General features: G+C 47.2%; 1 protein-coding gene across 1 annotated transcript in view; it reads left to right on the top strand.

Moving 5' to 3' along the window:
• The first annotated feature begins 6,953 nt into the window (after positions 1 to 6,953).
• Positions 6,954 to 27,162, top strand: part of LOC144163814 (endothelin-converting enzyme 1-like) — a 61,763-nt gene continuing 41,554 nt past the window's right edge. Inside the window, exons 1-4 of the mRNA XM_077694517.1 lie at positions 6,954 to 7,028; positions 8,151 to 9,074; positions 11,569 to 12,083; positions 25,026 to 25,308. Coding sequence (XP_077550643.1) covers positions 6,954 to 7,028; positions 8,151 to 9,074; positions 11,569 to 12,083; positions 25,026 to 25,308 — 1,797 coding nt within the window. The remainder of the gene's footprint in view (positions 7,029 to 8,150; positions 9,075 to 11,568; positions 12,084 to 25,025; positions 25,309 to 27,162) is intronic.

The raw sequence follows: 27,162 nt of genomic DNA on the forward strand, positions 1-27,162 counted from the left end.
GCCTAGATGGAGCCAATTTTTTTTAAATTTGTTAGTTCAGTTTTATTAAACTGGCTGTTTCCGGACTTTTGGGTGGGTTTTGGAACTTCTGTTTGAGCAATAGCAATTATCTCCATAAATGCAATTATACCGATAAAATGTGTGACTTCCGCAAATCATGCATTTGTGTTCGAATGCGTGTCGTCGCAAGGTTATTCATGTTTCCTTCCTTCTTTTCCTGGCTTTTTATAGCGGCTTTCGTTTTCGAGGTGGCGTGAAGGGCCCATATATTTGCTTTGGCTTAATAATATTTTATTCAGTTTTTCTTTGCGTATTTCAAGCTTTCTAAAAACGTTTTTACTGTGTTATAACAAATACATTTACGCCGGTATAACGTATAAATGTGTTACTTGAAGTCAAGGGTATGACGGAAGCCCGTCTGGTCGGGACGCCTTTTGATGAAGAAAAACGAGGACGCCAACCACTAGTCCGAGTTTAAAAAGCAAATTAACGTTTCGGCTTCCACTCGGAACTCTTGGTCACAATAAAATCTTGAAGGCAAATAATCGCCTTAAGTACGTTTGATAACGCTGTGCAGTTAACTTGCGTCGATTGGCGGCAGGTTTCCGGAGTTCCTATTCAGCGTGTGTTCCGTCATTTGTACGTGAAGTGGTTCCAGTAGCAGGCATGAGGTAGCATTTCTTTCTATGCCCGCAGCAGAACAGTTGATTGTGTCCAGTGCTCGGCAGGGTGCTTGTCGATACGTGGCTCTTGTTTACATCATGGCGATGTTGCTGCAGGCGCTTGGCAAAGTTTCCCGACTCAGCAATATACGTGGGAAGGCAATCTCTACAAGGAATGACGTTAAAAACGCCGGGATGCTTCTGTGTGTGCAGTTTGTCCTCGACGTTCACAAGTTCGTGCCTTAGTTCGCGAGACGGCACATGCGCAGTTTGCGCGTGTATAATCTGTGTATAATCGTAACTTTTCTGTATCTGTTGTACTTTTGCTGCTATATATTTCCCCTTGTTTCAATAAAATTCAGTTGGAAGTAGCGCTTGCTCTCATCTACTGTGTCCTTGTTTTTTTCTGCGCTTCAGAAGAACGTTACGGACTCCAAAAGCACGCGCCAATTCCGTACGTGCCTGGAATCAGCGAGGCTCTGTCGAGGTACGCGCGACAGAGCCCCGCTGATGCCAGGCACGTACGGAATTTGCGCGTGCTTTTGGAATCCGTAACGTTCATCTTAAGCGCAGAAAAAAACAAGGACACAGTAAATGAGGGCAAGCGCTACTTCCAACTGAATTTTATTGAAACAAGGGGAAGTATATAGCAGCAAAAGTACAACAGATACAGAAAAGTTACGATTATACACAGATTAAAATAAGGGAATCGCTTGCCGCTGTGCCACACGTGTCAGCTAGTCATTACCACTACCAGTTCTTTTTTAAGAAAGCTGCCTCTTTATCGGACAAGGCTACTGATGTCGTGCTGACACACTCAAAATCACCTAGTTGCATTTCAGCTGCCTCTACTATCTCATGCGTGCGCTGATCAGAGTTGTGAAACGATATCACAGAGTTTTTAAAGTATGGTTCACACTTGGGCCATTCACAGCAGTGTGTCGACAGGTTACCATCCTTTCTTTTGTGTACGTTATTTGGATGCTCACGTAACCTGGAGTTGACGCACCGTGCCGTCTGCCCTATGTACACCCTTCCGCAGGCTAACGGAACACCGTACACAACCCCTCTATCGCATTTCACGTACTTGTTTTGGTGTCCAACGTGAAATGCGATAGAGGGGTTGTGTACCGTGTTCCGTTAGCCTGCGGAAGGGTATATGTTGGTGGCACCTGGTGGCAGTTGGTGGAACCTCTTGGCCCGTCACTGACGGTTTTAGTTGTTGCCGCAGCCTGGATGATTCCTGTCTGCACCACCTGACGCTGCTGAGCTTGGTTTGCACAACCTGCTCAATGGATGTCAGGATTTCGTCAGCGACACGCAGCAGGGGATGATGCTTGGCTGAGAATTGTGGACTCTTGGGCGCAGTGCGGGCACCAGGTGGCAGTGGCGCGGTGGCATCGCCTTCATAACGCCCTGCCTACAGGCATTCGGGGCAGTTGGTGGCACCTCTTGGCCCGTCACTAACGGTTTTCGTTGTTGCCGCAGGAAAAGCTGGATGTATGGTATATTGTTTAGTTACGTTCAAACTGCGACTGAGTTGTGCCGCCAACTGCCACTGTGTTTTCATCTGTGATGGCTGAAACAAAATGTGCCCAGTGTCTGCAATGTTTTTCTGCAACTGATCGGTTCATGAAATGTAGTAGTTGCGCATGCTTGAATCACCTGGGACCTGAATGTTCCGGGATAAGTGAATCGACGTTTTCGTCTGTGGGTGCGAAGCGTGAGAAATGGTGGTGCAAGCAATGCCGTTCAGGGCCTCTTTTACAAACAGAGATGGAGACCACGTCTGCGCAGATCGGTTATATCAATGACAGGCTCAAAATATTGGAATCTAATAAAGAGCACGTTGAGTCGATTGCTTCTTTGAACGCCAACTACGACGAACTTCTAACCTTGAAGCCGGAAATTGAGATTGTCAAAACTGCGATAACAGACCTATCTGATAAGTACGATTCCCTTTTGGCGGAATCAAAGGCTCGTGATAATGTGATATAGGAGCTAACTGTGCAAATGAAGACACTTGAGAATCACATTTCTTCCTAGGACGCCGTGATTGACAGACTGCATGTTGAGCTGAACGAATCTGAGCAGTATAATAGAGCTGTCAACCTAGAAATTCTTGGCTTGCCTGTAACTCCTCATGAGGATTTTTTGAAAGAAATGACCGACTGGGCGATCAAGCTTAAACTCACTTCCTTCAAAGTAGACCAGGTTATTGCTGTACATAGGCTTCCTGTGCGTGGAAACAAACCGGCCCCCATCCTGGTTAAATTTGCAAATGTTGTCTTCCGTGACGCGTGGCTGAGTGCTCGGTCAAAGCTACGGAAGCTCTGCGAGTATGATGAGCTACCGCAGATATTCCTTTCTAAAATCTGACCAAGCAAAACAGGGACCTGTTCTGGGCAGCGAGGGCAAATGCGAAAGAGAAGGGTTTTAAATTCGTCTGGGTGAAGAGTGGAAGGATTTACCTACGATAGAAGGACGGGATCCGGCTGTGCGTGTAATTCACTGTTCTGATTTGGCGCAGCTGCCCTAAACAAGTGGCATTGCTATTTCTTCTAATATTTTTTTACTTCTGGCTTTTCTTTTGTTTCTTTAACGAATTGAACAGCGCTACAATTTCAAAACTTTTGTGGTTGTCGCGATGTGCTTTTAACAACAGATCCAGGTTTTACTGTTTTGCACGTGAACATAAGAAGTATTCGCAAACACTGGGATGAATTTTGCCATGTTTTTAACATACTCCACGATTTTGTAGATATACTTGTACTGACTTAGATAAACATATCAAAGCAGCTGTCAGATCAGTTCTTTCTTAGCGGTTTGCATACTTACTTCTACACTCGCGAATTTAATCTAGGAGGCGGAATCGCGTTATTTGTTTGAGATAGCTGCGTTTCTTGTTCCTTAAACATTTTCTTTTCATGTCCAGAATCCTTGGCCGTCCGTGTTCATAACTCCGTTTTTGATATAACACTGCTAGCTATAAATCGGCCTCCGAATCAGAATGCTTATAAATTTGTTGAAGAACTAAGTGCGATTCCATTTACGCCAGGGCATGTTTGCATTATTGGGGATGTGAAAATTGATGTTCTGAAAGGCAGAAATAAGGTAGTTGTCGAATATTTAAACGTGCTTGCGGGAGCGGGCATCGTGGCAACAGTTAGTATGCCAAGACGCGTGTTGAGATTCTGGGCGACAAGTTGGCACCTTCCTGCCTGAATCACGTGAATTTCCGGCCAGAGCAAAACGACATCCTTTCTTTTATGATTGAACAGGAAATGTCTCATCACTTCTTCATTCGTTGTCGTATTTTATCACAACTTGCACACCAAACAGAAAATAAGGGGCCTTCTAATCACATTTAAATTACGGACCACTCGAGGCTGGGCCGATATCTTTCAGAGTATAACTGGGTGTCCTTTTTAGACGATGTACTTGAGTGCGACGTTTACGACCAGTTCGTCAATATTTTCGCGCTGATGGTCAATGCATCCAAGTAAATGATTACAGTAAAGCGAAGACGGCCCATTTGTCCTTGGATTATTCAAAATGTTCTTTCTGCTATTGCCGAAAGGGAATATGCATGGACAAAAGTCGCCGTTCAACTAAAAATGCTCAGCTGAAAGCACTTTATAAAACTGCACGTAATAGAGCACATGCGTTGCTTCGGGCAGGAAAGCGCAAACAATTCAACTACCGCTTTCAAAAATTGAGGACTAGCCCATCGAAAACATGGACTCTTGTCAATGAATTGCGCGGCCTAGCCTCCAAAAACACGGTCTACACTATCATTAAAAACTTCGGAGGAATATCTGCTAAGCTGGCTGATCACTTTAAATTCGTCTTTTGCAATGGGGCTAACGGCTGGGCGTTTCACTGCAAGTAGGGAAATGGGAGCATGTCTGACCTTGATTCCGCCTTTTTGCCGCTTTGTGCTGAGGAAGATATTCGATGTATTTGGTTTAACTTTAATCGGCGAAAATCTCCCGTTTTGGATGCCGTATCTGTTGATGTTCTATGTAAGCATTTTGAGCAACTCAAACACGTATTGCTTGCTATTTTAAATAACATATTCTCTACGCAAATTGTAGCAATGGGTCTGAAACAAGCATTATTTAGACCTATGTTTAAAAGTGGGGAAAAAACAATGTCAAAAATTATAGGGGTATTTCAATCTTACCAACCACATCTTTGATACTGGAAAAGCATGTTTGTTCAGTATTACTTAGTTTCCTTCAATCTCGTGATGTCTATTCACCTAACAAGTTCGGTTTTGTAAGTGGTCGAGGCACACAAAAAGCCTTAGAAGAAATTTCTGATTTCCTGAATGAGGCCATTGATCAAAATGAATTCGCTTGTGCTCTCTTTTTAGATGCCACCAAGGCATTTGATTGTGTTCGTCATAGGATATTGTGTGACAAACTGTATAATATGGAATTTGTGGTCCATTTCTTTCTTTACTTACCAATTACCTTGCTGACAGATCTCGGACCGTTGTCATTGGAAAAGGTACAAGTGCACAAATTCCTTTGTGTAGTGGAGAGCCACAAGGGTCTATTCTTGCACCTGTTCTGTTCAATTTATATGTTCACGATCTGAGTGATTCCATATTTTACTGTCGCGTTGTTCAGTACGCAGATTATACACTTTTCATTTCTAGACACATTGAATATGCAACAGCTGTGAAGAATTTACAATACGATTGTGAACAACTAATGGAATGGTTTGAAAACAACGTGATAGGGATTACCAAAACTGAAACTGAACTTGTATGTTTTCACAATCCTCTCAAACCTACGTCCCAAGAAATACCAACCTTCCTACACAAGTCGTTTTTTAATAATTGCACTTGTTCTCCGGTTAATTATGTCTCGACTGTTAAGTACTTGGGAATATTTTTCGATTCTGACATGTTATGGAAAAGCCAGTTGGTCTACATTTGTTCCCATCTTCGTAAAATTGTCTGTTTGTTATTTTCAACGCGCTCAATATGTCCGGTTTCACTCCGTAAACAGATCGTGCACGCTCTTGGTTACAGCGTACTGAGCTATGGTATTTGTTGCTTTTATTTTTGCTCGGCCTTTTGGCGGAACAAAGTTGACAGTTTAATAAAACTGGTATTGAAATCGATGTTGTACAGTACGAATATTGTTGGCAATGTCTGTATTTTCTCATGGTCTGAAATGCCAAAATTCTCAGTTCTGTATACACAAACAGTAGTTCTGAAATATGTTTGGACGAAAGAGTACTGCGTTCCGTACATTCCTGTGAGGGACCTTCATCAACGCAGTCGTTTCGTTTTGCCTAGGACATGAACTAGGTATGGGAAACGTATTCGCGCTTTCTATGTCCCACATACAATGAATCAGTTACCAGACGATGTTTTCTCCCTCAGTAGCCGAAAATAAATTAAGAAATGTCTGTTTGAACTTTTCTATTAACTATTCGCTCATCACTCACCACATTTTTTTCTCTTTTTTCTTTCCTTCTCTTTTTTGTGTGTCCGTACCGGCGAAGCGATTGTCCTCGGTGCCGCCAACTGCCGGGCACTGCCCTACAAGCCTTCTGTGGCTTCGGGAGGCCCGCAAATGTACCATGTATATTGCAATAAACATATATTATTATTATTACTTGCTGCAGATCCTGTAAGCTCTGCGCAAAAGGGAGGCGACCACAGACCGCTTCTGTGCTGCCGGATGCACCGAATTCTAGTGTAGGTACCGGCCGTTGTGAGTCATTCTGAACACCGTAAAAGACAGCGCCACACCATAAAGCTTCACCAGGACGTCTAGGATGGCAGACGCCCATCCGCTTCTTTCTGAGTCTGAATTGGATGACCAGGTACATTCCATTGAGGTGAGCTGGGAAATACTCTATTGAATCTTCTGGTAGCACAGAAGCAGTCGTCGACGTAACGCAGGAACGTCCTCGAGTGCTCTGCAAATGAGTTGAGGGCATGCTCCTAGAGTACCTCCATCGTCAGGTTGGTGACTGTCACCGAAATAGATGCACCCATCGCCGCTCCGTGAATCTGCACGAAGAATCTCTCGTTTATGTGAAGTGTGTGTCCGACAAATAAAACTGCAGCAGCCGCCTGATGTCATGTGCCTCGATGGGGCTTCTCCTTGTAGCGTGGGGTCAGTACTGACTTCCGAAGTGCACAAGTCACAGCCAAATCATTGTAACGCTCGTAAATTGTGACGTTACGTCAAACGATGCCATTTTACCGGAGACGTTGAGTTGAAGGTTTTGAAAGCTTTCATTGAAGTCTTCACTGGTGCGGAGATGGGCTTGGCTGCATCTGCCGAGTGGGCAGAAGACGTGATGCAGGAAGCCGGGGAGCCTGTGGAACACGAACGGGTGAAGTCTGCTATTGGCCGCAATCGAGCACCAGGCTTGTGCAGCTTGGGTAGACCGTATATTTCTGCTGCTGATCCGTTGTGGCAGAGCAGCTTGTAATACAACCCCTTGTGTTGCGGTGGTACAGCGTGGAAGACGTTAGCCAAGAGCTTCTGCAGTTATCTTTGAACCTTTTGAGTCGATTCCTTCCTAAGACTTGCATAGGTGCCAGCATGGCCCAACAATGCGAGCATTTTGATCCTGTACTGCTTAGCGTCCACTGCGACGATGGCGTTGCCGTTGTCTGCAGGAAGTCCAACGATTTGGTCGTTGTCGCGCAGGCTTCTTAAAGCCTTGCGTTTAGTTTCTGATAGCGGGGATACGTCAGGTTTGGCGCGTAGCTTGCAGAGGACGTTAAGTGCACGTGCACGGGCCTCGTCACGGAGTGAAGGCTCTACAAGAGAGATGGCCTGTTCCACCGCCCATACTACTTTTGTGGGGTCGAGTGCAGGTCGCGTATTGAAGTTCAGGCCACGCCCGAGAATTGACAATTCAGCCTCTGTCGGCTGGTAGAACGAAACGATATGCACAGCATTCTTCGGAGCTTGAAGAAAGCGTTGTCCCTTTCAAGCTTATTTTAGTGAGCGCGTTCGTTTTTTCGGCTCTGCAGAGACGGGTGAAAATTCGCGTGCAACTGGATACGCGCAAGCTCTAGCACTCCTCAAGATGTCGGCGAGCAAAGAGGGTGTCATTTCGTAGCTGCTTCATCCTATCTTTGCATTCAACGACAGGCGCTCGTCATCCAAAAGTGTTACTTGCGCAAAATACGAATTTTTGTGCAAATGCAGAGAGTGGCACTATTGCCGCTGGGAGTAAGAAGTATTGGCAAAATTATACGCATTAACACTGTATGTTTACTGGACGTTTTCAAGACCGGGCAAAGGAGGGTAACCCCACTCACAGAACACCAGCAATCTAAAGCTGTTCTCTCAAGTGCACTGTTTCGCAAATCTGGTCATGGGCTGGTCTCTCACGTTTAGAGTTGAGCACTCATGACACATTGCTTCAAGTTTCACCGAATGAGTCATGCATTCGTGTCTAGTTAAATTCCCCGATCCAACATCCTGCATAATACCTTTCCAGAGAAGTGAGACGTCGCCTCGGAGGCCCTTGCTGAAGGAGCAGGAGAAGGAAAGATCTCGTGGCATCGTCAAGGAAGTCTTCGCGCGTGCCGTCGCTGTGCTCGTACTGGCAAGCGTTGGTGTCACAGTTGCCGTCCACCTGAAAGGGTGGCCTCCGGTTCCGACATTGGCGCCAGATCCCCCCCCAAGCAAGGACCATGTTATTCTACAGAGGATTAACAAGGTCATGGATACAAAGCAAGACCCTTGCAAGGATTTCTACGCTTTCGTGTGCGGCAACTACAAGAGTGCCTATGGCAGCATGTTAGTGAATATGGACGGCGAGATGTACGAGGAGCTGCACGATACCATTGACCATTTCAAAGTTTCTTTGTATGCACAAGACAATCCGTCCGCAGCCGATAAAGCCGCCGCCTTGCATAGGCAGTGCCTAGTCGGAAGACCGGCCCGCAAGCCGAAGGAGATACGGTATCTGAAAGATTTCCTTAAGAGTGTGGGTCTTAACTCGTCTTCATACGCAAACGGGCCAACCCTGGATAAGGTTCTGTTCATGTTCTTCAAGTACAACATGAACACGCTGCTAGGTCTCTCTCTGGAGGACGGCCTGCTGCACCAGAGCAAGCGTATACTGCGGCTCAGCTTGAACGAAAAGCAGCTGTGGTGGTTTAGCATTCGCGAAAACCCCACCGGGATAGCGTTCTACGAAAACACGCTTGACTTCCCCAAGGAAGAAATCGTCCAGATCGAAAACGAGGCCGCCGGGAGGCTCACGCAAGATGTCCTGCGTGGGCTTCATAATATCAGCTTCGATACTGTGCTCGGACTGGAGAGTCTCACGCCTACACTCAATGAAACGGGAGGAAGGTGGACGACACTCGTCGAAGCTCACACCGATAACTTGTACCTCAGGGACTATCCGGTTCTGGTAAGTTACTCCTTCCTTTTGGTCAATGTAAAGTGTGCGTTTATCCAGAAAGCTAGGCTAGTGTACCACAAGAACAAAGACGCCACACTCCCGGTGCATTGTTGGTGGTGTTTCCCGTCACTGCCTCCTCGTAAACAGCGCACGCAACTAGGAGAAAAACTTACCCTATCCTCAGTATCAAAGGGCGAAATGCGGCAGCCATTGAACTAGTAAGGATAAATATTTCTTTAAACAGACCCAGATGGAAATGATTTCCAGTCCCAGCTGTCTTATGAAAGTCTTCCAGCCTGAAATCATTTTCAGCCTGGACTGGAGCGAGGTGTCAGCCGGAACCACCGGCTGGAAATCAAAATTTCCAGGTTAGTTTCCTGCCAGAAATGGCAGGTCTACTAACTGGAAATTGCACCATTCCCAGCTGGAAAACTGCCCACTTCTTTTCCTTTTCTTTCACCCTTTTCTTTGGGGAAATACCATTATTTCCAGCCAGATTGCAGTAGCTTACCAGCTGGCACTTGCTTTATTCTTGCTGAATTCTGCCCACTTTCCAGCGAGAAATCACTTCTTTCATGCTGTGTTCTTTTTCATTCCCAGCAAGAAAATCACTTTTTTTGGTACGTTTTGCACTAGCGCACATTACGAAATTTAATTTTTATGTACATCATTCTGACCTGAAGTCATTTGTAGCAGACACCAAAACACCACCAGGATTTCTGAATGAAAAAACTCTTCTGTGTGAGCTGTCGTGCCCTGATGCAGTAACACAGAGGCCATATTAAATATTTAAATCTATGTTGTCGCGCCATATATTACATATCTTCAGCATTGTCACTTGTGTACCCTGAACATTCACAGGGGCCAGAAACTCTACCTTCTTTGGTTAAATGAGTGTTCCAGTGATTAAGGTAGCCTATAGGTAGCGTATTCAGGTAGCTATTCAGGTAGCCTATTCAGGTAGCCTATGAGAAACCGCAAGGTCAGGTGATTTTGTGAGCTTTGCAAAACTGCCAATGAAACCATTTCCATCTTTTTATGTGCTTACCAGAGTTCGTGATGCCACTTTTCGGTCCTTTTGCCGGCACTCTTCTGGTTTGCAAGCCTCGTGTACCGCATTCTGCCACGTAGACGTTGCTTCACAGATACTTGAAAAAACAGAAGATAAAGTGATTTATTATAGATTTTTTCACCTTGTAACACGTTGCATGTGTCTGTCTGCTGCAGTTCAACTGTTGATGGCGCAGGACGGCTCATGCATTAATTACGCTGTGTCTATTTAAATAGACGCCGAGGTCTGGAACGCAATAACACCTTCGACAGGCACTCTCTCACTGTGCACAGGCCACAGACAATGAGCCTGTCGAAATTTAGCGAGGCCCAAAGCACTGTTTTTACGAGCGCCACCACACATAGTGCCAAGTTGCTGCAATGATCAAGATTGCATTAGGGCTACAAGCTTTCACGCATTTTGATTCCGAAGACCACAGAAGCCCAACACTAACGAAATCTACAAGCTCATGAATATGAGCAAATCAACATGAATGTGCACTTACCTATATTTGGTAGTATCAGTGCATCTCAACGGTACGCAGTCCATGGTTGCAACCACATATTTTTCCGAGCATTTCACTTTGTTATCGGCAAGCCACGTGATTAACGCGAAAACATCCCTCTCAGCGTCCTTCACGAAAGCACGAGCGCGCACAAAACAGCTGTACAGAACAGAATTGGGTACACTGTAAAGTGGAGTACAAAGGAGTACGTAAAACGTGCTACAGCCATGTGCGGGCCTCTGCACGTGCGCCAACTGGAGCGGCAGAACACATTATAATAAGTGAAATGGCGCCGAGTACAGGCGCATAAAATTGTAGTCCGTGCAGAAATAAAACACTTTTGAAGAAGTTGTTGCTCTTTTGTTTGGGACTGCTTATTGTTGAACTATTTAAAGTGATAAGCACACTTTTTCATGTTGTTATGCATTTTAATAGCTCAAAGTGTACAGTGTTCATTTCCAGGAGCACCTCCGGCTGGGGCTGGAAATATCTTTTCCAGCCAGAATCAGGAATTCCAGCTCCAGCTGGAAGTCTTTCCGGCCGCGTCACAAATTTCCCGTGAGAAAAAAATTGTGTTCTGGCTGGATATTAATATTTCTCGTTGGGAAAGTTACGTTCCCAGGGGGAAATTGATATTCACAGCTGGAGCTGGAAAATTACGCTGGAAATGTGGCCGGAAATCTATATTGCCAGCAAAAATATGCAATCGACTTTCATCTGGGTAGAGCGCATAACTTTTGCGTACCCTAAATGACAGTAGACCGGCACAGCACGACTCGCTCTAGCTTAGATGTAAAATGCCCTGAACGCTCCTTCAAAAGACAGTAAATTCCTTGCTCGGCGTGAATGCAATTCAGTAAGTCAGCAATGCTTCCTTGCAAAATCACAGTGGCAAAGCTCCACAGCACTTTGAATAATATTGTCTTGTACGGCTGGCGTCCACGCAGGTCAGCAAAGCCGCCATGCAGTACATCGACAAGCTGTACGCTGACCTCGGCAACACAAAGCTCTGCCTTCTCACTGCATGGGAGCTGCTGCGGAAGCTGATTCCTTTCGCCAGTGTGAAACTGCAGTCTTTTTTAACCACGGATACGTTGAGAGTCTTGTGCCGCGAGGCAGTCTTAGATGTGATGGAGGTGCCGCTAATGTCGTGGTACCTGTTTCGGGTGGTGCCGTCCGAGGCGGTGCGTCACAGCGCGAAAATAGCGATCCAGATACAGCTTTCTATCCTGAAAGAAATCCAACGCTCGCGCTGGATTGACGACGACACCAGAAAGATGGCACATTACAAGATTAGCAACATGAGCATACACATGGGCTACCCCAAGCACCTCGCATCCTTGGATGCCATCAACAAGGTATACAGGAAGTACCCGTGGGCTCCCGACAGCTTCCTCTACCATTGGTTCCGGGCTATGAAGAAGACCATGTGGAACCTCCTGCAGGATGCCACTCATTTCAGGTTAGCATTTTCTCTTTACACGTGATGTCTCGAGCAGTTACCACGTGCGGGTCGCCTATGAACTGCGGTGAGCTCACGTCTTAAGTTCGGGCCCCTCACTTATTTATTAAAACTGCCCGGCAACTAGACGTCTTTCGCTGGGGTTTGCTTGTGTACCTGTATGGTGTTTGTTTTCACCCAGACGAGCCAAGAAAGCTGACTTGGGCGCCAGGGGCGTAAGGAGAAACCGCGGAGGCATCTTTGTTATTGGCCGCGCTTTTGTGTCCACCCGACGAGCGGGACCGCAGATCACGCCTACAAGCGCGTCGGTCACTCAACAATAGCTGAAAGCGATGTAAGCTTTCATATAAGGATTATTTCCTTGCGTTCGTTTGAGAAGCCGGCGGAAGGAGACCGTTGACATTTTAATGACCGCGATTATCGCCACGACAATCCCCCAAACGAACGGGAGCTGAGGGTCAGTCAAGGGGTGAAACCTTGCGTCAAGTATAGGGAGAGGTCACCAGACGTTCTGTCTGTGATAGTTGCGCTGCTCAAAGCTACTGGGCAACGATTTTGTTCGTCACGCCTCTGAACCTCGCGACTCGGTGGCTGGGCTGCGTCAATAGGTAGGCGACTGCGCTTTCTTAGGAGCTCGACCTGTCTACAAAGGCACGACCTGTCTATGAATAGGTACGACCTGTCGTACCTATTCATAAAAGCGGACCCCGTTGCCAGGCGCCCAATTACAGACTTATATCGTTGACGAGCGTGTGTTGCGAAATCTTTGAACACATTATTTATTCGAACATATTCCATCACTTGGAGGTAAATAATTTCTTTTGAACTACCAACATGGTTTCCGAGCTGGGCATTCCTGCACAACTGAATTAGTAGAATTCTGTCATGACATTTTTTCTTCATTTGACTCAGGTACACAAGTAGACTGTGTATTTTTAGACATTCGAAAGGCATTTGATGTAGTGTCTCACTCTCACTTGCTTCATAAATTATCATATCTTGGTCTCCCGGACAATGTGCTTGGTTGGGTGCGCACATATCTTTCAAATCGTTCCCAAAAGGTTATCATTAATGGCTTTGAATCAGAACCCGTTCCCGTCACCTCAGGAGTCCCGCAAGCGTCTGTCCTCGGCCCCCTGCTGTTTATAATTTTTATTAATGATATAGGTGCAAACGTTTCATCTAACCTAGGGCTATACGCTGATGATTGTGTATTGTATAGGGACATTAACAATCCGAATGACGCTGCTCAATTACAGTTGGATTTAAACAGTATTGTCAACTGGTGTAACAAATGGAATATGAAACTGAACGTTTCAAAATGTCACTGCATGCGTTTTAGCCGAAAACGGTCGAATACAGTGATCATCGACTTCGGCGACCGAACCACACCTTCAAAAGTTAATTGCTGCCGTGACCAGAATCGGTCGACATAACACTTTTTGCGGACGACGGAGAGCGTACTGAAAGGCTGGGGCGACATCTTGGTGAGAGGCCCCAAGGAGCAGGCGCTCCAAGCTGCAGCGACGACACCAAGCCAGAGTCCGGGGTGCCATCTTGGCGAGAGACCCCGGGGAGCAGAAGCGCCAGGCTGCAGCGGTGTGTACGACCTAGATCGACAACGAGAGAGAGCTGCCTTCTCTACGGCAGCACCCGGCGTCATCAGCGGGAGGCGTTCGAGAGTTCGAGCTTAAGCACGGAAGCTGGGGCGACATCTTGGTTAGAGGCCCCAGGGAGCAGACGTTCCGGGTGCAGCGGCAACAAGGCCAGAGTCCGGGGTGACATCTCGGTGAGAGACCCCGGGGAGAGAAGCTCCAAACTGCAGCGGTGAGGACGACCTCGACAACGGGAGAGAGATGCCACCTCTACGGCAGCGCCCGGTGTAAGCGCGGCGTTCGAGAGTTCGAGAGTTCGGAGGCTGGGCGTTCGAGAGTTCGGAGGCTGGGGCGACATCTTTTTGAGAGGCCCCAGGGAGCAGACGCTCCACACCATCGAGGCGTCGTCAGGACCGGGAGAGAGATGCATTAGCTGAGAACGGACACGGCTCCAGAGGCGAGAGCGGCGCCGCGTACCCACGAGCGGCCGCATGCCCGTACGGGGCACCTTAAGTAATCATGGTGAAGGTATTGGCGACATCACGGTCCTGGAGCCCCCATACTCACGCTGTAACCGACCATGATAATGAGTATAAAGTTGAAGGGTAGAAACCTCAAACGGTGGCCGTCGGATCCCAAATCAAGCTCCGGTGGATGGGCTGCCGAGCTACCTGCCTGTCTACCAGACAGGTAGCTCGGGGCATGTCTTGGTATTAGGGTAACCCGAGCGAAGAAAGTACCCTGGTCCCCTGCTTTTATACTATTGCTTATGGTATTATGCAAACCCCACCCCAAACATGATCGGCCCCCGAAAAATTGCCGCACCGAAGTTTCTTTTCCACCACTTTTTAACTTGATTATTCCGGAACCGAACAACTACTCTCGCTTCTTAGTGATAGAATCAGTTGATCAGTTGAAACCTCTTACTTCCAAGTAAGTATTTCTAGTCTGCAAATTTCTTGAAGGTGTCATCGGCCAAATAAAGCCAAAAAACAAAGAACCGGTGAAATCTTTGTTGAGGTCAGTAGCCAGGATCAGGCTGATAACTACTTGCACAAACCCGCATCGCCGATCTGGCCATGCGAGTCAACCCCCACCGCAGCCTAAACAGCTCCCAGGGCATGATTTCCAAATATGACCTACTAAATAAAACTGAAGGTGACCTGCTGGAGGGCCTTCGTGGTCAGGGCGTAACTGTGGCCAGGCCCATAACCATACGCAGAGGTGAGAAACAAATACTGACAGAGCACCTCATCTTAAACTTCGATAGGTCGACCATTCTAGAATTCATCAACCCAGGTTACATCCGATGTCCAGCGCGGGCTTACATCCCGACCCCGTGGCGGTGTTTATGTGCCAACGGTTCGGGCACGGCACCAACTGCTGCATCCTCCACATCCGCTCACCGTCCCAAACAACACGCGAGGGCACAGAGGAGATGGAGGCAAGGGACCCAGTGGCAGCTCCCACCCCCACCACCACCGCACCACCTGTGCAATCAGAGGCGTTCCTGAAACCCTCGGTGGTTGCGGGTCAGTCAAAGCGCGTCGAAAAGGGTGCGCGGTCCAAGGAGACTGATCACACAGGCACTCCGAGGGCATCCGAAGACGAAATGAACGTCGGACCGTTCTTGTCGGCGGTGCACCTCAAGGAATGCGTCCCGACACCAAAGACTCCCGACAAGCCATAAAAGGCGAGAGGCACAGCCCCGAGAGGCGACACAAAAATATGCACACTGCAGTAGCTCTCACACTAAATAATGGGAAGTGAAAACACAATTCAATGGAACTGTAGAGCCTTTTTAAAAACCTTGACGATGTGTACAAGATGCTGCACTCCAATCAGGCAAATGTAATGTGTCTTCCAGAAACACGTCTAAACTCACAACACACAAATTTCTTGAATAGCTACTTCGTATTTAGGAAGGACAGGGATGGTGGTGGTACATCTTCAGATGGTGTGGCCATCATTGCCGGGAAATCGTTGGCACGTCACACCATCCTATACAGACTTTCCTTGAGGCAGTCGCCATTGCAACCATAATCTTTGGAGTGTTTGAGTGTCTTTTTGTCGTGTTGTAGTGAAAGAATGGCCCTTCATGCGTTGGTAATATTGCGGTTTGTAATGTTACTTGAGTTGTATTTTCCAGTGTTTACATCATTCGTGGGGTTTGTTGCCTCTAAATGTCAAGGGGAAAGTGTTCTTACATGTTTTGGCTATAAAGCGAGATCGCTTTTGTGTGTCAAGTTGTTTAAGGCTGTCACTTTTTTGGAGGCTAGAGGGGAGCTTCTTGGTGCTTTCTTTCTTGGTATAATGCGTCCTTTGGGACAGTTTTAAGTTTAAATTCTGTGTGGCTGAGTTTTCGTTTAGTGTTTGAATTTCCGGAAGAAGAGCCGCTTTTCGTGAGGGTAATGAGGATATTGTTGTACTTCGTTTTCTTTTTTGCAAGTGTTGTTTGTGACAGTGAAGACTTTACGTTTTGTTCGTGCATAGTGTTTAAGCTACAGTACGTCTAGGAATGTTTCATGCTGTTTTGTATGTAACGAGTGTTCTGAGTGACTTTCTTGGTTGTTATATATTGTGATTTTGGAACCCACAGCCAGAGTGTATGTTGTACGTACAGCTAGTGTACGGAGAACATTCTTGGTGGTAAGGTGAAAGTTCGGGCCCCTCACTTCACATTTAAAATGGCCCGGCAACTAGATGTCTTTCGCTGGGGTTTGCTTGTTTAGCTAACTGGTGTTTGTTTTTACCCCGGCGAGCCAACACGGCTGTCTTGAGCGGCAGGGGTGAAAGGAGAAACCGCGGATGCTTCCTTGTTATTCGCAACGCTTTTGTGTCCACCCGACGAGCGGTCACGGAGACAACGCCTAGAAACGCGTCGGTCACTCCACAATAGCAGAAAGCGATGTAAGCTTTCGAAGAAGGAGTATTTCCTTGCGTTCGTTTGAGAAGTAGGCGAAAGGTTATCACTTACATTTTAACGACCGCGATTATCGCCACGAGAATCCCCGAAGCAGACAGGAGCTGAGGGTCAGTGAAGAGGTGAAATCTTGAGTCAACTATAGGAAGAGGGGCTTGCGTTCGGGCTAGTTGGTATTCCATAACGTTCACCTTAAGCGCAGAAAAAAACAGGGACACAGTAGACGAGGACAAGCGCTTGTCCTCGTCTACTGTGTCCCTGTTTTTTTTCTCGGCTTAAGATGAACGATAGGAAGAGGTCACCAGACGTTGTCTGTGATAGCTGCAACTCTCAAAGCTACTGGGCGACGATTCCGTTCGTCACGCCTCTGAACCTGGGGATTCGGCGGCTGGGCTGCGTCACTAGGTAGGGGACTGGGCTTTGTTAGGTGCTCCACGTGTCTATAAAGGAAAGCAAGTGTTGCGGCTCGGAGCAGAAACGTAGGCGTGCACGATTTGACAATACTTTGAGACGTGCCGCCCGAGAGGCGATTCGCGGCGTTGCGTGTGCTTTTAGTGGTTGGTTTTCATTTCTGTAATATTTATGTTTTACGGACTACCTTTGGGTTTCTGTATGAGACTGAGAGAAGTGGGTCACGTGACTATTTTGGCCAATCAGTGGCCCAGTGTGGGCTAATCAATGAGCCATCGTCACTGTCTAGTGTTCACGTCTCTTTTGTGTGGGGTTTTTCTTGGCAAAACCGAGGCGTTTCTAGCTTGTGTGGACAGAGAGAGAAAAGGGGAGAGGAGAACGCGGTGAGCCCTGCTCGACGCGGGCCTTGCCGGACCTCTTGTATGCGATCATGAGCCTGGCAAGTGGTAAATATGTAATGTAAAGAAAGTGCGCGCGTTGCGCAGGCGCGTGTCGTCGACTCGAATGCCGCGGCGTCTGCTCTGCAGGCTTTTTTCTTTCGGTGCAAGTGTTTCTAGAACCGTCGATTCACATCCAGAACATTGTTGATCACAGAATATTATTCTGTGCTAGCGACGTTAGGGCGAAACAGTCTGCTTATCTGAATATGATAGCCCGTGCCCCATCACTGTAAAGAATGGAAGACGCGCTTTGCTTAGAACGCAGATAACACAGCCGGGCGTGACCCCGACCTAAAAACAAACAATAAATACACAAACCCGTACATGGTTTGCGGCATTACCCCCCTCTAAGAGTGCATCGACCCGATGCTAAAATAAAAGGCAGTCCGAACAAACAACAAAAATGCCCGTCATCTTCCATAGTAAGGTTTCAGGCGAGCCACGTGGACGACTACGGGCCGCGTGCGTCGTCGTGATGTTCCGGAATCACTATCGGGGATCACTTCGTAGGTAAGTTGGCCGACACCTCGTAGAATCTGGTAGGGTCCGAAATATCGTCGCAGAAGCTTCTCATTGAGTCTGCGTCGTCGGATGGGAGTCCAAACCCAGACACGCTCCCCTGGGTCGTACTCTACGTCTCTTCGTCGGAGGTTGTAGCGCCCGGCATCCACCAGCTGCTGGTCCGCTGTACGAACTCGAGCGAGCTGGAGAGCCTCCTCCGCACGTAGATGGTAACCTTGGACGTCGGGGTTGAGGTCGTCGTCTTCTACATGTGGAAGCGTGGCGTCAAGCATCGTAGTCGGCAGTCTTCCGTAGACAAGCTCGAACGGCGTCATTTGCGTAGTGTTCTGTATAGCCGTGTTGTACGCGAAGGTGACATACGGGAGCACTTCGTCCCAACGTTCAACGTCGACGTACATTGACAGCATATCCGCGATCGCCTTGTTGAGTAGTTCCGTTAGTCCGTTCGTTTGGGGGTGGTACGCCGTCGTTCTTCGGTGATCCGTGTTGCTGTACCGTAAGATTTCTTGCGTTACCTCCGCATTGAAGGTCGTTCCGCGGTCCGTGATTAGGACTTCAGGGGCTCCATGTCGCAGCAAAACCTGCTTTATGAAGAACTTTGCGACTTCTTTATAGAAATTATCTCGTAAGATGGAAACCGGAGCTAATAAAATATACAAAAACTTTAAAAGTTTTAGAAGAAATGACAATACTAGTTAACGCTAATATTCAACAATACTAACCCCTCAGACATTTTGTCACAATTTAACTCACACGCAGAAACAAAGTCAGCGGCAAATAACGCCATAATAGCCTTTAGATCTTTTGTATTTATTATTTTTCTCTAGTAAGTCATTTTCTGCGTAATTATCGTGTTTAATTACCTTTTTACGTCTTTTTATTTTATAAGCATACATCCATTTTCAGTGTATTTAATTTACCCGTCATGCCTCGGTGGAACGGGAAGGGTTTCAGTTGTTGAGCCCGTTTTATTAAGTCCCCCTAGGAAGAGCGGCGGTCTCTGCGTAGCGCGTCATGCAGTCTGTCGCTACAACAATCCACTGGTTCTGTGATTGTGACGTAGGGAACGGGCCTGGAAGGCCCATTCCAATCTGTTGAAAGGGCCTCGAAGGGGCGGCGATAGGTTGCAGAAAGCCGGCGGGTCTTGTCGGCGGCGTTTTTCGTCGCTGGCAGTCACGGCAACACCTAACGTAGTGGGTGACCTCAGATGTAAGGTGGGGCCAGAAGTACTTCGCCTTGATTTTTGCAATATTGCGAGCTGTGCCGAGAGCTCCGGAAGATGGGTCGTCATGGCACACTTCCAAAATTTCGTCGCGGAGCTCTGCGGGGATGACCGGTAGATAATTCGTTCTCGTTCCGGGGTTGAAATTCTTGCTCACGAGGACGGACTTTTCGAGGCTGAATGCTGGTAAGTTCCGCTTGAACGCCCTTGGCACGGCGACATTGTGTCCTTCGTGGTAGTTGATCATGACGTGCAGGTCGAGGTCGGCACGCTGCTGCGAGGCTTGGTAACTCTCCGTAACGACTCCGAAGAACGCGCTGCCTTCATCGGAGTCTTGTGGTGGTGCGGGACAGGCAGTCGGCGTCGGAGTGTTTCCTGTGGGATTTGTAAACGATTGTAACGTGGAACTCTTGCAGACGCAAGCTCCACCGCCAAAGAAGGCCAGAGGGGTCCTTCAAAATGGCGAGCCAAAACAGCGCATGGTGGTCTGTCACAACCTTGAATGGTCGACCTGCAGGTACGGGCAATATTTTGAAATGGCCCATATAATTGAGAGGCATTCTTTTTAAGAGCTGAGTATTATTTCCCCTCCTTCGAAAGACCACAGCTGGCAAAGGAGATTACTTTTTCGCAACCGCTTTGCTTTTGGACGAGCACGGCACCCAGGCCTATATCGCTGGCGTCGGTGTGCATTTCCCTTTCGGCGTTTTCGTTTAAATGAGCGAGCACGGGCGGGTTTTGCAGGTGTAGTTGCAGCTCACAAAATGCTTTTTCTTGGGCGTGTTCCTATGCGAAAGGGGTGCTATGTTTTGTCAGGCGCGTGAGTGGGTCTGAAATGCGTGCGAAGTTTGAGACGAAGCGCCGGTAGTATGCGCACAGTCCGAGAAATCTTCACACGCCCTTTCTTTCTTTCAGTCTTCGGAAGTTCGCTATGGCTGATGTTTTCGCCGGGTCAGGCAGGACTACCCCGGCGTTGACGACGTGTCCCAAACACTTGAGGTCCTCGTAAGCGAAGAGGCACTTTTCAGGCTTTAGCGTTAACCTCGACTTGCGAATAGGCTCGAGTACAGACTCCAACCTCGCAAGGTGTTCGTCGAAAGTCCGGGCGAATACCACAACATCTTCGATGTATACGAGACAGGTTCCCCAATTCAGGCCGGCTAGCACAAAGTCCATGACTCCTTGAAACATTGCTGGCGCCGTGCACAGCCCAAACAGTATCAACTTGAACACATATAGACCGTCCGGGGTTATAAATGCAGTCTTCTCTCTGTGTCTCTCGTCCACTTCAATTTGCCAGTAGCCGGTCTTCAGATCTATCATTGAGAAGTACTTCGCATGGCAGAGGTCCAGGCCTTCATCGATTCGTGGCAGGGAGTACACGTCCTTTTTTGTGATTTTGTTCAGTCGCCGGTAGTCAACGCAGAGCCTCAAAGTGCCGTCTTTTTTCTTCACGAGTCAACAGCGGCCAACAAAGCGACTTGCGCAGGCGAGTGTCGTCGAATCGAATGCCGCGGCGTCTGCTCTGGAGGCTTTTATCTTTCGGCGCGAGTGTTTCGGGAACCGTCGATTCATATCCAGAACATTGTAGATCACCGAAAATTATTCTGGGCTAGCGATGTTAGGGCGAAACAGCTTGCTCATGTGAATGTGATAGCCCGTGTGGCATAAAAATAAAGAATGAAATTCATGCTAAATTTTTGCGCAGCGTAAGACAAGGACAGATACAACAAGAGACACGAAGACCAGCGCAGGCTGCAACTTTTTCAAGTTTGTGCGACAGTCCGTGCACGTACGGGATTACTGAAAACTTACTATCTGGGCTATTTTCTTTCGCCTTGCACTCCGATTTTATTCTCTTCAATAGCCTTTCACTCGCAGTCAGCAACACCGATGTCGGGTACCCCGCCTTTTTGAGGCGATGCTCTTGCTCAAGGTAGGCTTCACCCATTTTGTGCTTGCAAGTCTTGGTGAGAGCGGCTTTGAAACATCCCATGGCGATACCGTTTTTCACAATCCTTGAATGCCCAGACGTGTAATTCAGGAGTGGTTTTTCCGTGCGTGGAGAGTATTGCCAGCAGATATGGTGCTCTCCAAACATGAACTTCACATCCAGGAACTGCAGCCTGTTTTCTTTCGGCACCTCATACGTGAAGCTTAACCCTTCGCCTCTCACTCTGAAGACGTCCAACACTTGTGCCTTGAACATCTCCAACTCTGTACCTTGGCCCAGTACTAAATAATTGTCTACATATCTAAAGATTCTCAGCACCCTTCCTTCTAAATCAGTTTTCACTCGACTATCCACCCTACCCAAAAAAATTGTGCTTCACACGGGGGCTACTTTCGACAGGGGCTACAATGCACACGCCCTGTTTCTGAAGGAACAGCTTTTCTTCGTACTTTACGTAAGTACTCTCCAGATACAGTATCAGTAGTTCTAGAAAGGCCTCCAGCGACATTCCACTCATATTACGAAACGACACTTCATCATTGTCCTGTTCGACACAATCTCTAACACTCTGCAGTAAGCCCCCCTGAGGCAGAGAATAATATAGGTCTTTTATTTCAGCGCTGAAAGCCATGTAATTCCTTTTGTTCGTACCCGAAACAAATTCCACAACTTCTTCGGAATTGTTTACCAGAAATGGGTCAATCACTCTCAATGACGCGAGCATTTTTTGAAGGAAGCCTGATACTAAAAACTGCCACGAATTGTGCTCTGAAACAATGGCTCTGAACGGAACTTCTGGCTTGTGTGTTTTTGCTGCGAAAAACACTTCCAGCGTTTGTCCTTTTTCCTGTTTTACTTGTGAAGCCAAATTGATTAGTTTGCACCTTTCAAGCAAGGCCAAAGCTTTGTTCTTCGCATTCTGAGGCTTTACGGTTACTTCCTTAAAGCACTTGAGCATCACGTTCTGGCCTCTTTCAGAGTACATAGTATCAGGCATCACCACACGTAGACGATTATTTAGTACTGGGCCAAGGTACAGAGTTGGAGATGTTCAAGGCACAAGTGTTGGACGTCTTCAGAGTGAGAGGCGAAGGGTTAAGCTTCACGTATGAGGTGCCGAAAGAAAAAAGGCTACAGTTCCTGGATATGAAGTTCATGTTTGGAGAGCACCATATCTGCTGGCAATACTCTCCACGCACGAAAAAACCACTCCCGAATTACACATCTGGGCATTCAAGGATTGTGAAAAACGGTATCGCCATGGGATGTTTCAAAGCCGCTCTCACCAAGACTTGCAAGCACAAAACGGGTGAAGCATACCTTGAGCAAGAGCATCGCCTCAAAAAGGCGGGGTACCCGTCATCGGTGTTGCTGACTGCGAGTGAAAGGCTATTGAAAAGAATAAAATCGGAGTGCAAGGTGAAAGAAAATAGCCCAGATAGTAAGTTTTCAGTAATCCCGTACGTGCACGGACTGTCGCACAAACTTAAAAAAGCTGCAGCCTGCGGTGGTGTTCGTGTCCCTTGTTGTATCTGTCCTTGTCTTACGCTGCGCAAAAATTCAGCATGAATTCTGAGTACCAACTAGCCCGCCTGACGGTGTTATTAAAGAATGGAAGACGCGCTTTACTTAGCACGCAGATAACACAGCCGGGTGCGGCCCGGCAGTAAAAACAAACAATAAATAAACATACCCTTACATGGTTCGCGGTAATATTGTACATTTTGAGTTTGCTTGGAGTAGGCCGTCGTTGGCTACGTGCCGTGGGCGAACGAGCGAGCCATTCGTCGCTTCATTAGATCAGCGATCATCGACTTTGGCGACCGATCCACACCTTCGAAAGTTAACTTCACGTGACCACCATTTCCGTGTCACCTAGTGTTCACCACTGACATATCATGGTGAAATATCCGTATAGATCCATAATTATTTCATCAAGCCAAAAAGTTTTAAAGAAACAGTTGCTAACTCAATTGCAAAGAAACGTTCTGAGGCCCTTGGAGAGGCGCTACCGAGAAGAATGGCTGGGGCATGGGTTCGAGCAAAGAAACGCAGATTCCGCAGATCGCCAGTGACGAGGCCGTGGCCCTCTGATGCGCTGCTTTCGCTAGCACCAACGGAGAGACCGAAACAGGGCCTCGAGTTTAAAACCAAGCAAGCATATCTGAAACGTCGAAGGATAATAACACCCGAAAGATGAAATTATGCGAGAGTCAAAAACTAAGAGGTAATTAAACAGACGTTACTCACAGAGAACGTCCACTACAACCTCAACAATTCACTGGCGATCTAAAACTAGGAAGACCTGAAATATTCACTGACCCGACCGATAGCGAGAAGAAATCCCGATAATCGTTCCCAAATGCACATAGGTGTTGGGCCACTTATCTCCATTGTTCTTTTGCATCGGCTGATTTCGCTATGACAAGCGAAATATGCCAGTGTATTCTAGTGTGTCGAAGGTATAAAGCGAAGCTTCCACGGCCTCAGTGATCGCGTCGTTCGTAGCGCGCAATGCCCTACATAAAACTCAACTTGTCACTTCTGTTTCAAACACACAAGAAGCGCCTGAAAGAAATGCTTTTCATGGTCAGAATCGAACGGAGGCCTTAGAATTATAAAGCCGATGCCCATCAGAGTCCGCCATTGTAATTCTGTTGAAGCGCTTTGCAATTTTGGCACTGAGGTTGCAGGGTAGGAAGGTTGTGTACGAACCATGTTTTTCTGATGAAAAAGGCTTCGTTTTTTTTGGTCCTTTTTGCTGCGGACGTAAACTGACACTATTGGATGGCTTGCGTCCGTATTCTGAGTCCCTTCCACACTCCATTAACTCCCTCAACTCGGCTGAACGGAGGATTCCGCAATGGTTTTGCATTGGGAAATCGCTTTCAAGAAACTTCTTCACTGAATACTCGAGTGGAGTGTGTATTCCGAATTTCAGGGTAAGTGCCTGACTATTTACAATGCAGTATTTATGTTCAGATGCAAAACGTATTATACCGTCAATCATTTTAACGACGGTTCTGTTTCTCATCGTTGCTTTGAGCAGCTTTGTTATTTTTCTACCGTATTTGGCAGAAGAATATGACCTTCATATAGCCGCGAACCATGTACGGGTTTGTTTATTTATTGTTTGTTTTAATGCCCGGCCGCGCCCGTCTCTGTTATCTGTGTCCCATGCGAAGCGCGTGCTCCATTATTTTTATGCCGCACGGGCTATCTCATTCAGATAAGCAGAGCGTTTCGCCCTAACGCCGCTAGACCAGAATAATCTTCTGTGATCTACAATGTTCTGGATGCGAATCGACGGTTCGAGAAACTCTCGCGCGGAAAGATAAAAGCCTGCATAGCAGACGCCGGTGCATTCGATTCTGCAACGCTCGACGACGCACGTACGTCACTTTGTTGACCGCTGTTTCGCGGCCTCTGTATTCTTTTCAGTTGTTAGGGGAGCACAAGTTCGCTCCGAAAACCTTGTTTCTTTTCCAAACAACTGCGTCGTCCTTGGCTTCGTGACAATATTTTCATTCCAAAAGTTGAAATTTTCATTTTCTGCATTTTTCGCTTTTTCTCGGAATTTCGCTTGATCAAGTACGTCTCGATTTACGCTGTTATAAAATTAAGTGACTTTCTTCCCCTGATTACGCATTCTGGTGCAAATGCAATGTTTTACGCGGCTGGTGTCATTCACAATTTTAAGTGCAGAACAATTGTGGCGCTGACTGTGCTGCTACCAAGAAATATGCATTCTTGTGCCCTGCAGCCAGCGCCTCCTCGCACCTGGGGACGAGAATCCATATTGTTCAACGGCTATCGAACAGTGTAATGGCGCTTTTTATGTGCGTTGTGGACGATGCTCCCCGATGGTGGCGCAGGTTCCCGGTGACAAACACGAACGGTGCCTACTCGGTGCACCGAAACAAGGTGCAGATGCCGGCGACCGTGCTCCGCCACCCCCTGTTCTCGATGACGGCTCCGAGCGCAGTGAACTATGGCGGCATGGGCGCCCTTTCCGGCCACCAGATGATGCACGCCTTCACCAAGGGTTCCATCCACTACAACGCACATGGCGAGTACGGCCATTGGTGGACCGCCCACTCCTGGGCCGGATACGACTCGCGTCTGCGGTGCCTGCGACAGATGCACAACGTAACCGACGTAAGCCTACGCCCCGGCCTTGTGCTTTCACTTCGTAGAATTCTTGGCCGAGTATACCCCCATAGCCAGGACCATGTAACGCCCGGCATTTCCATAAAAACGCTGATTTAACGGGATTGACACATATAATCGTTATAACAGCTAATTGGGTATAATCGGTTGCACGGGATTCTAAAATGAAGAAAAATAAAAAAATAGTGAGAATGGTGGAACGTGCTACGCCTATATTTTAAGAAAATGCAGATTTCGTGGACGTAACACATGCTATCGTTACAATAGCGTGAATAGAGGTAATGGGTCAGACAGAATTTTGGAAAATCAAAAAGTAAGAAAAAGAGAAACAACTATAGAAAATTGCGAACTGTGTAACACCCTTCATATTCACAAAAAAGCCGATTTGGTGGAAGTAGCACCTGTAACCATTATAATAGCGTCAACGGAGACTCGGTTGGAGAATTTCGAAAACGCAAATTTTTGCTGTAAAGAACACACCCTAGATGAGCGGCATCAGAATACTACGCATTAGTAAACAGTGCTCTGAAATTCTGCGGATTTCTTAACGCCAAATTGTGTCTCCCGGAGCAGAAATACGGTCCACCGTACGGGTACAATTATTTCGAAAATGTCTCGCCAATCGGCCTTTTGGGACAAATAGACCCTGCCTATTCTACCGAAGAACACACATGCCCAGACGCCGTGTTTCGTCAAGGCTCGAAGTGGCCTCGCTGCAGGAAACCTTCAGCGGCAAAGTCCTGCGCTTCCACGTTAGTCATGATGAGAACGTCCCTGTATAACTTTTTCGTTACAGGTGTGCGTGGTGTAAGCATTGTTCTTTATTCTGTTACTGTTGTTTACGGAAAAAGCAAACATCTGCTGGCAGCACATACGAGGCACACTTCATCAAGATTTCACAATACGACAATACAGAATGCGTTGGGTGTTGTTGCCGGATATGCCTGTTTATATTTTTGCAACAGAACGCATACATGTGCGGCCAAAACACACCGAAAAAATCAAACACACCGCAACTAGGTTCAAGTGTATTCATAAGCATTAAATAAGGCGAAGGTCCAGATTCGGGAGCGCGGCCTTTAAATAGCTGGTGGAAGCATAACTTTCTGCGTGGAGATATCAGTGAGGCCGCTTTGATGAAGAAAACGCAATGAAGACGTATTAAAGGCCCGATTCGTAAAAGCCCGAGCACAAAACTGCGCTTCCATTGTGTCAATACGGTATCTGCATTGTTCAAATTCTGAACACATAACGTACATTTCATTACGACTCATTACTGTCCAACACCCGTATCGGTCCTCTAGACGTTATCATCCTTCCCTTTAGCGTAGTTTATAAGCGAAAGTTGTTCACAAGACCGATTGCGGTCTGTGAAATACACTAATGCCTTTCCCCATAGCCGGGTTAGTCGACTGAAAAGGTCTGACAAGATATCTCCCCTCACTGCCCGAGCGCGAAACCGGGCTTCAATTGTGTCAATACGGTATCTGCATTGTACACTTTCTGAACATACATTTCATTACGACGCAATAGTGCCCAATACCCGTATCGGTCCTCTGGTCGTTATCATCCTTTCCTTTTGCGAAGTTTATAAGGGGGAGTTGTGCACAAGACCGATAGCGCCCTGTGAAAAAAAAACTAATGCATTTCCTCACAGGCGGGTTAGTCGACCGAGAAGATCTGACAAGATATCTGGCCTCACTGCCCGAGCGCGAAACCGGGCTTCTATTCTATCAGTATGGTATCTGCATTGTCCTTTTTCTGAACTAACAATTCAGTACGACTCATTAGTTCCCAATACCTGTATCGGTCCTCTGGTCGTTATCCTCCTTTCCTTTTGGT

This window comes from Haemaphysalis longicornis, unplaced genomic scaffold (assembly GCF_048455015.1).
Source record: "Haemaphysalis longicornis isolate Haplotype H1 unplaced genomic scaffold, Haemaphysalis longicornis Haplotype H1 scaffold_13, whole genome shotgun sequence".
Classification (NCBI taxonomy): Eukaryota; Metazoa; Arthropoda; class Arachnida; order Ixodida; family Ixodidae; genus Haemaphysalis; species Haemaphysalis longicornis.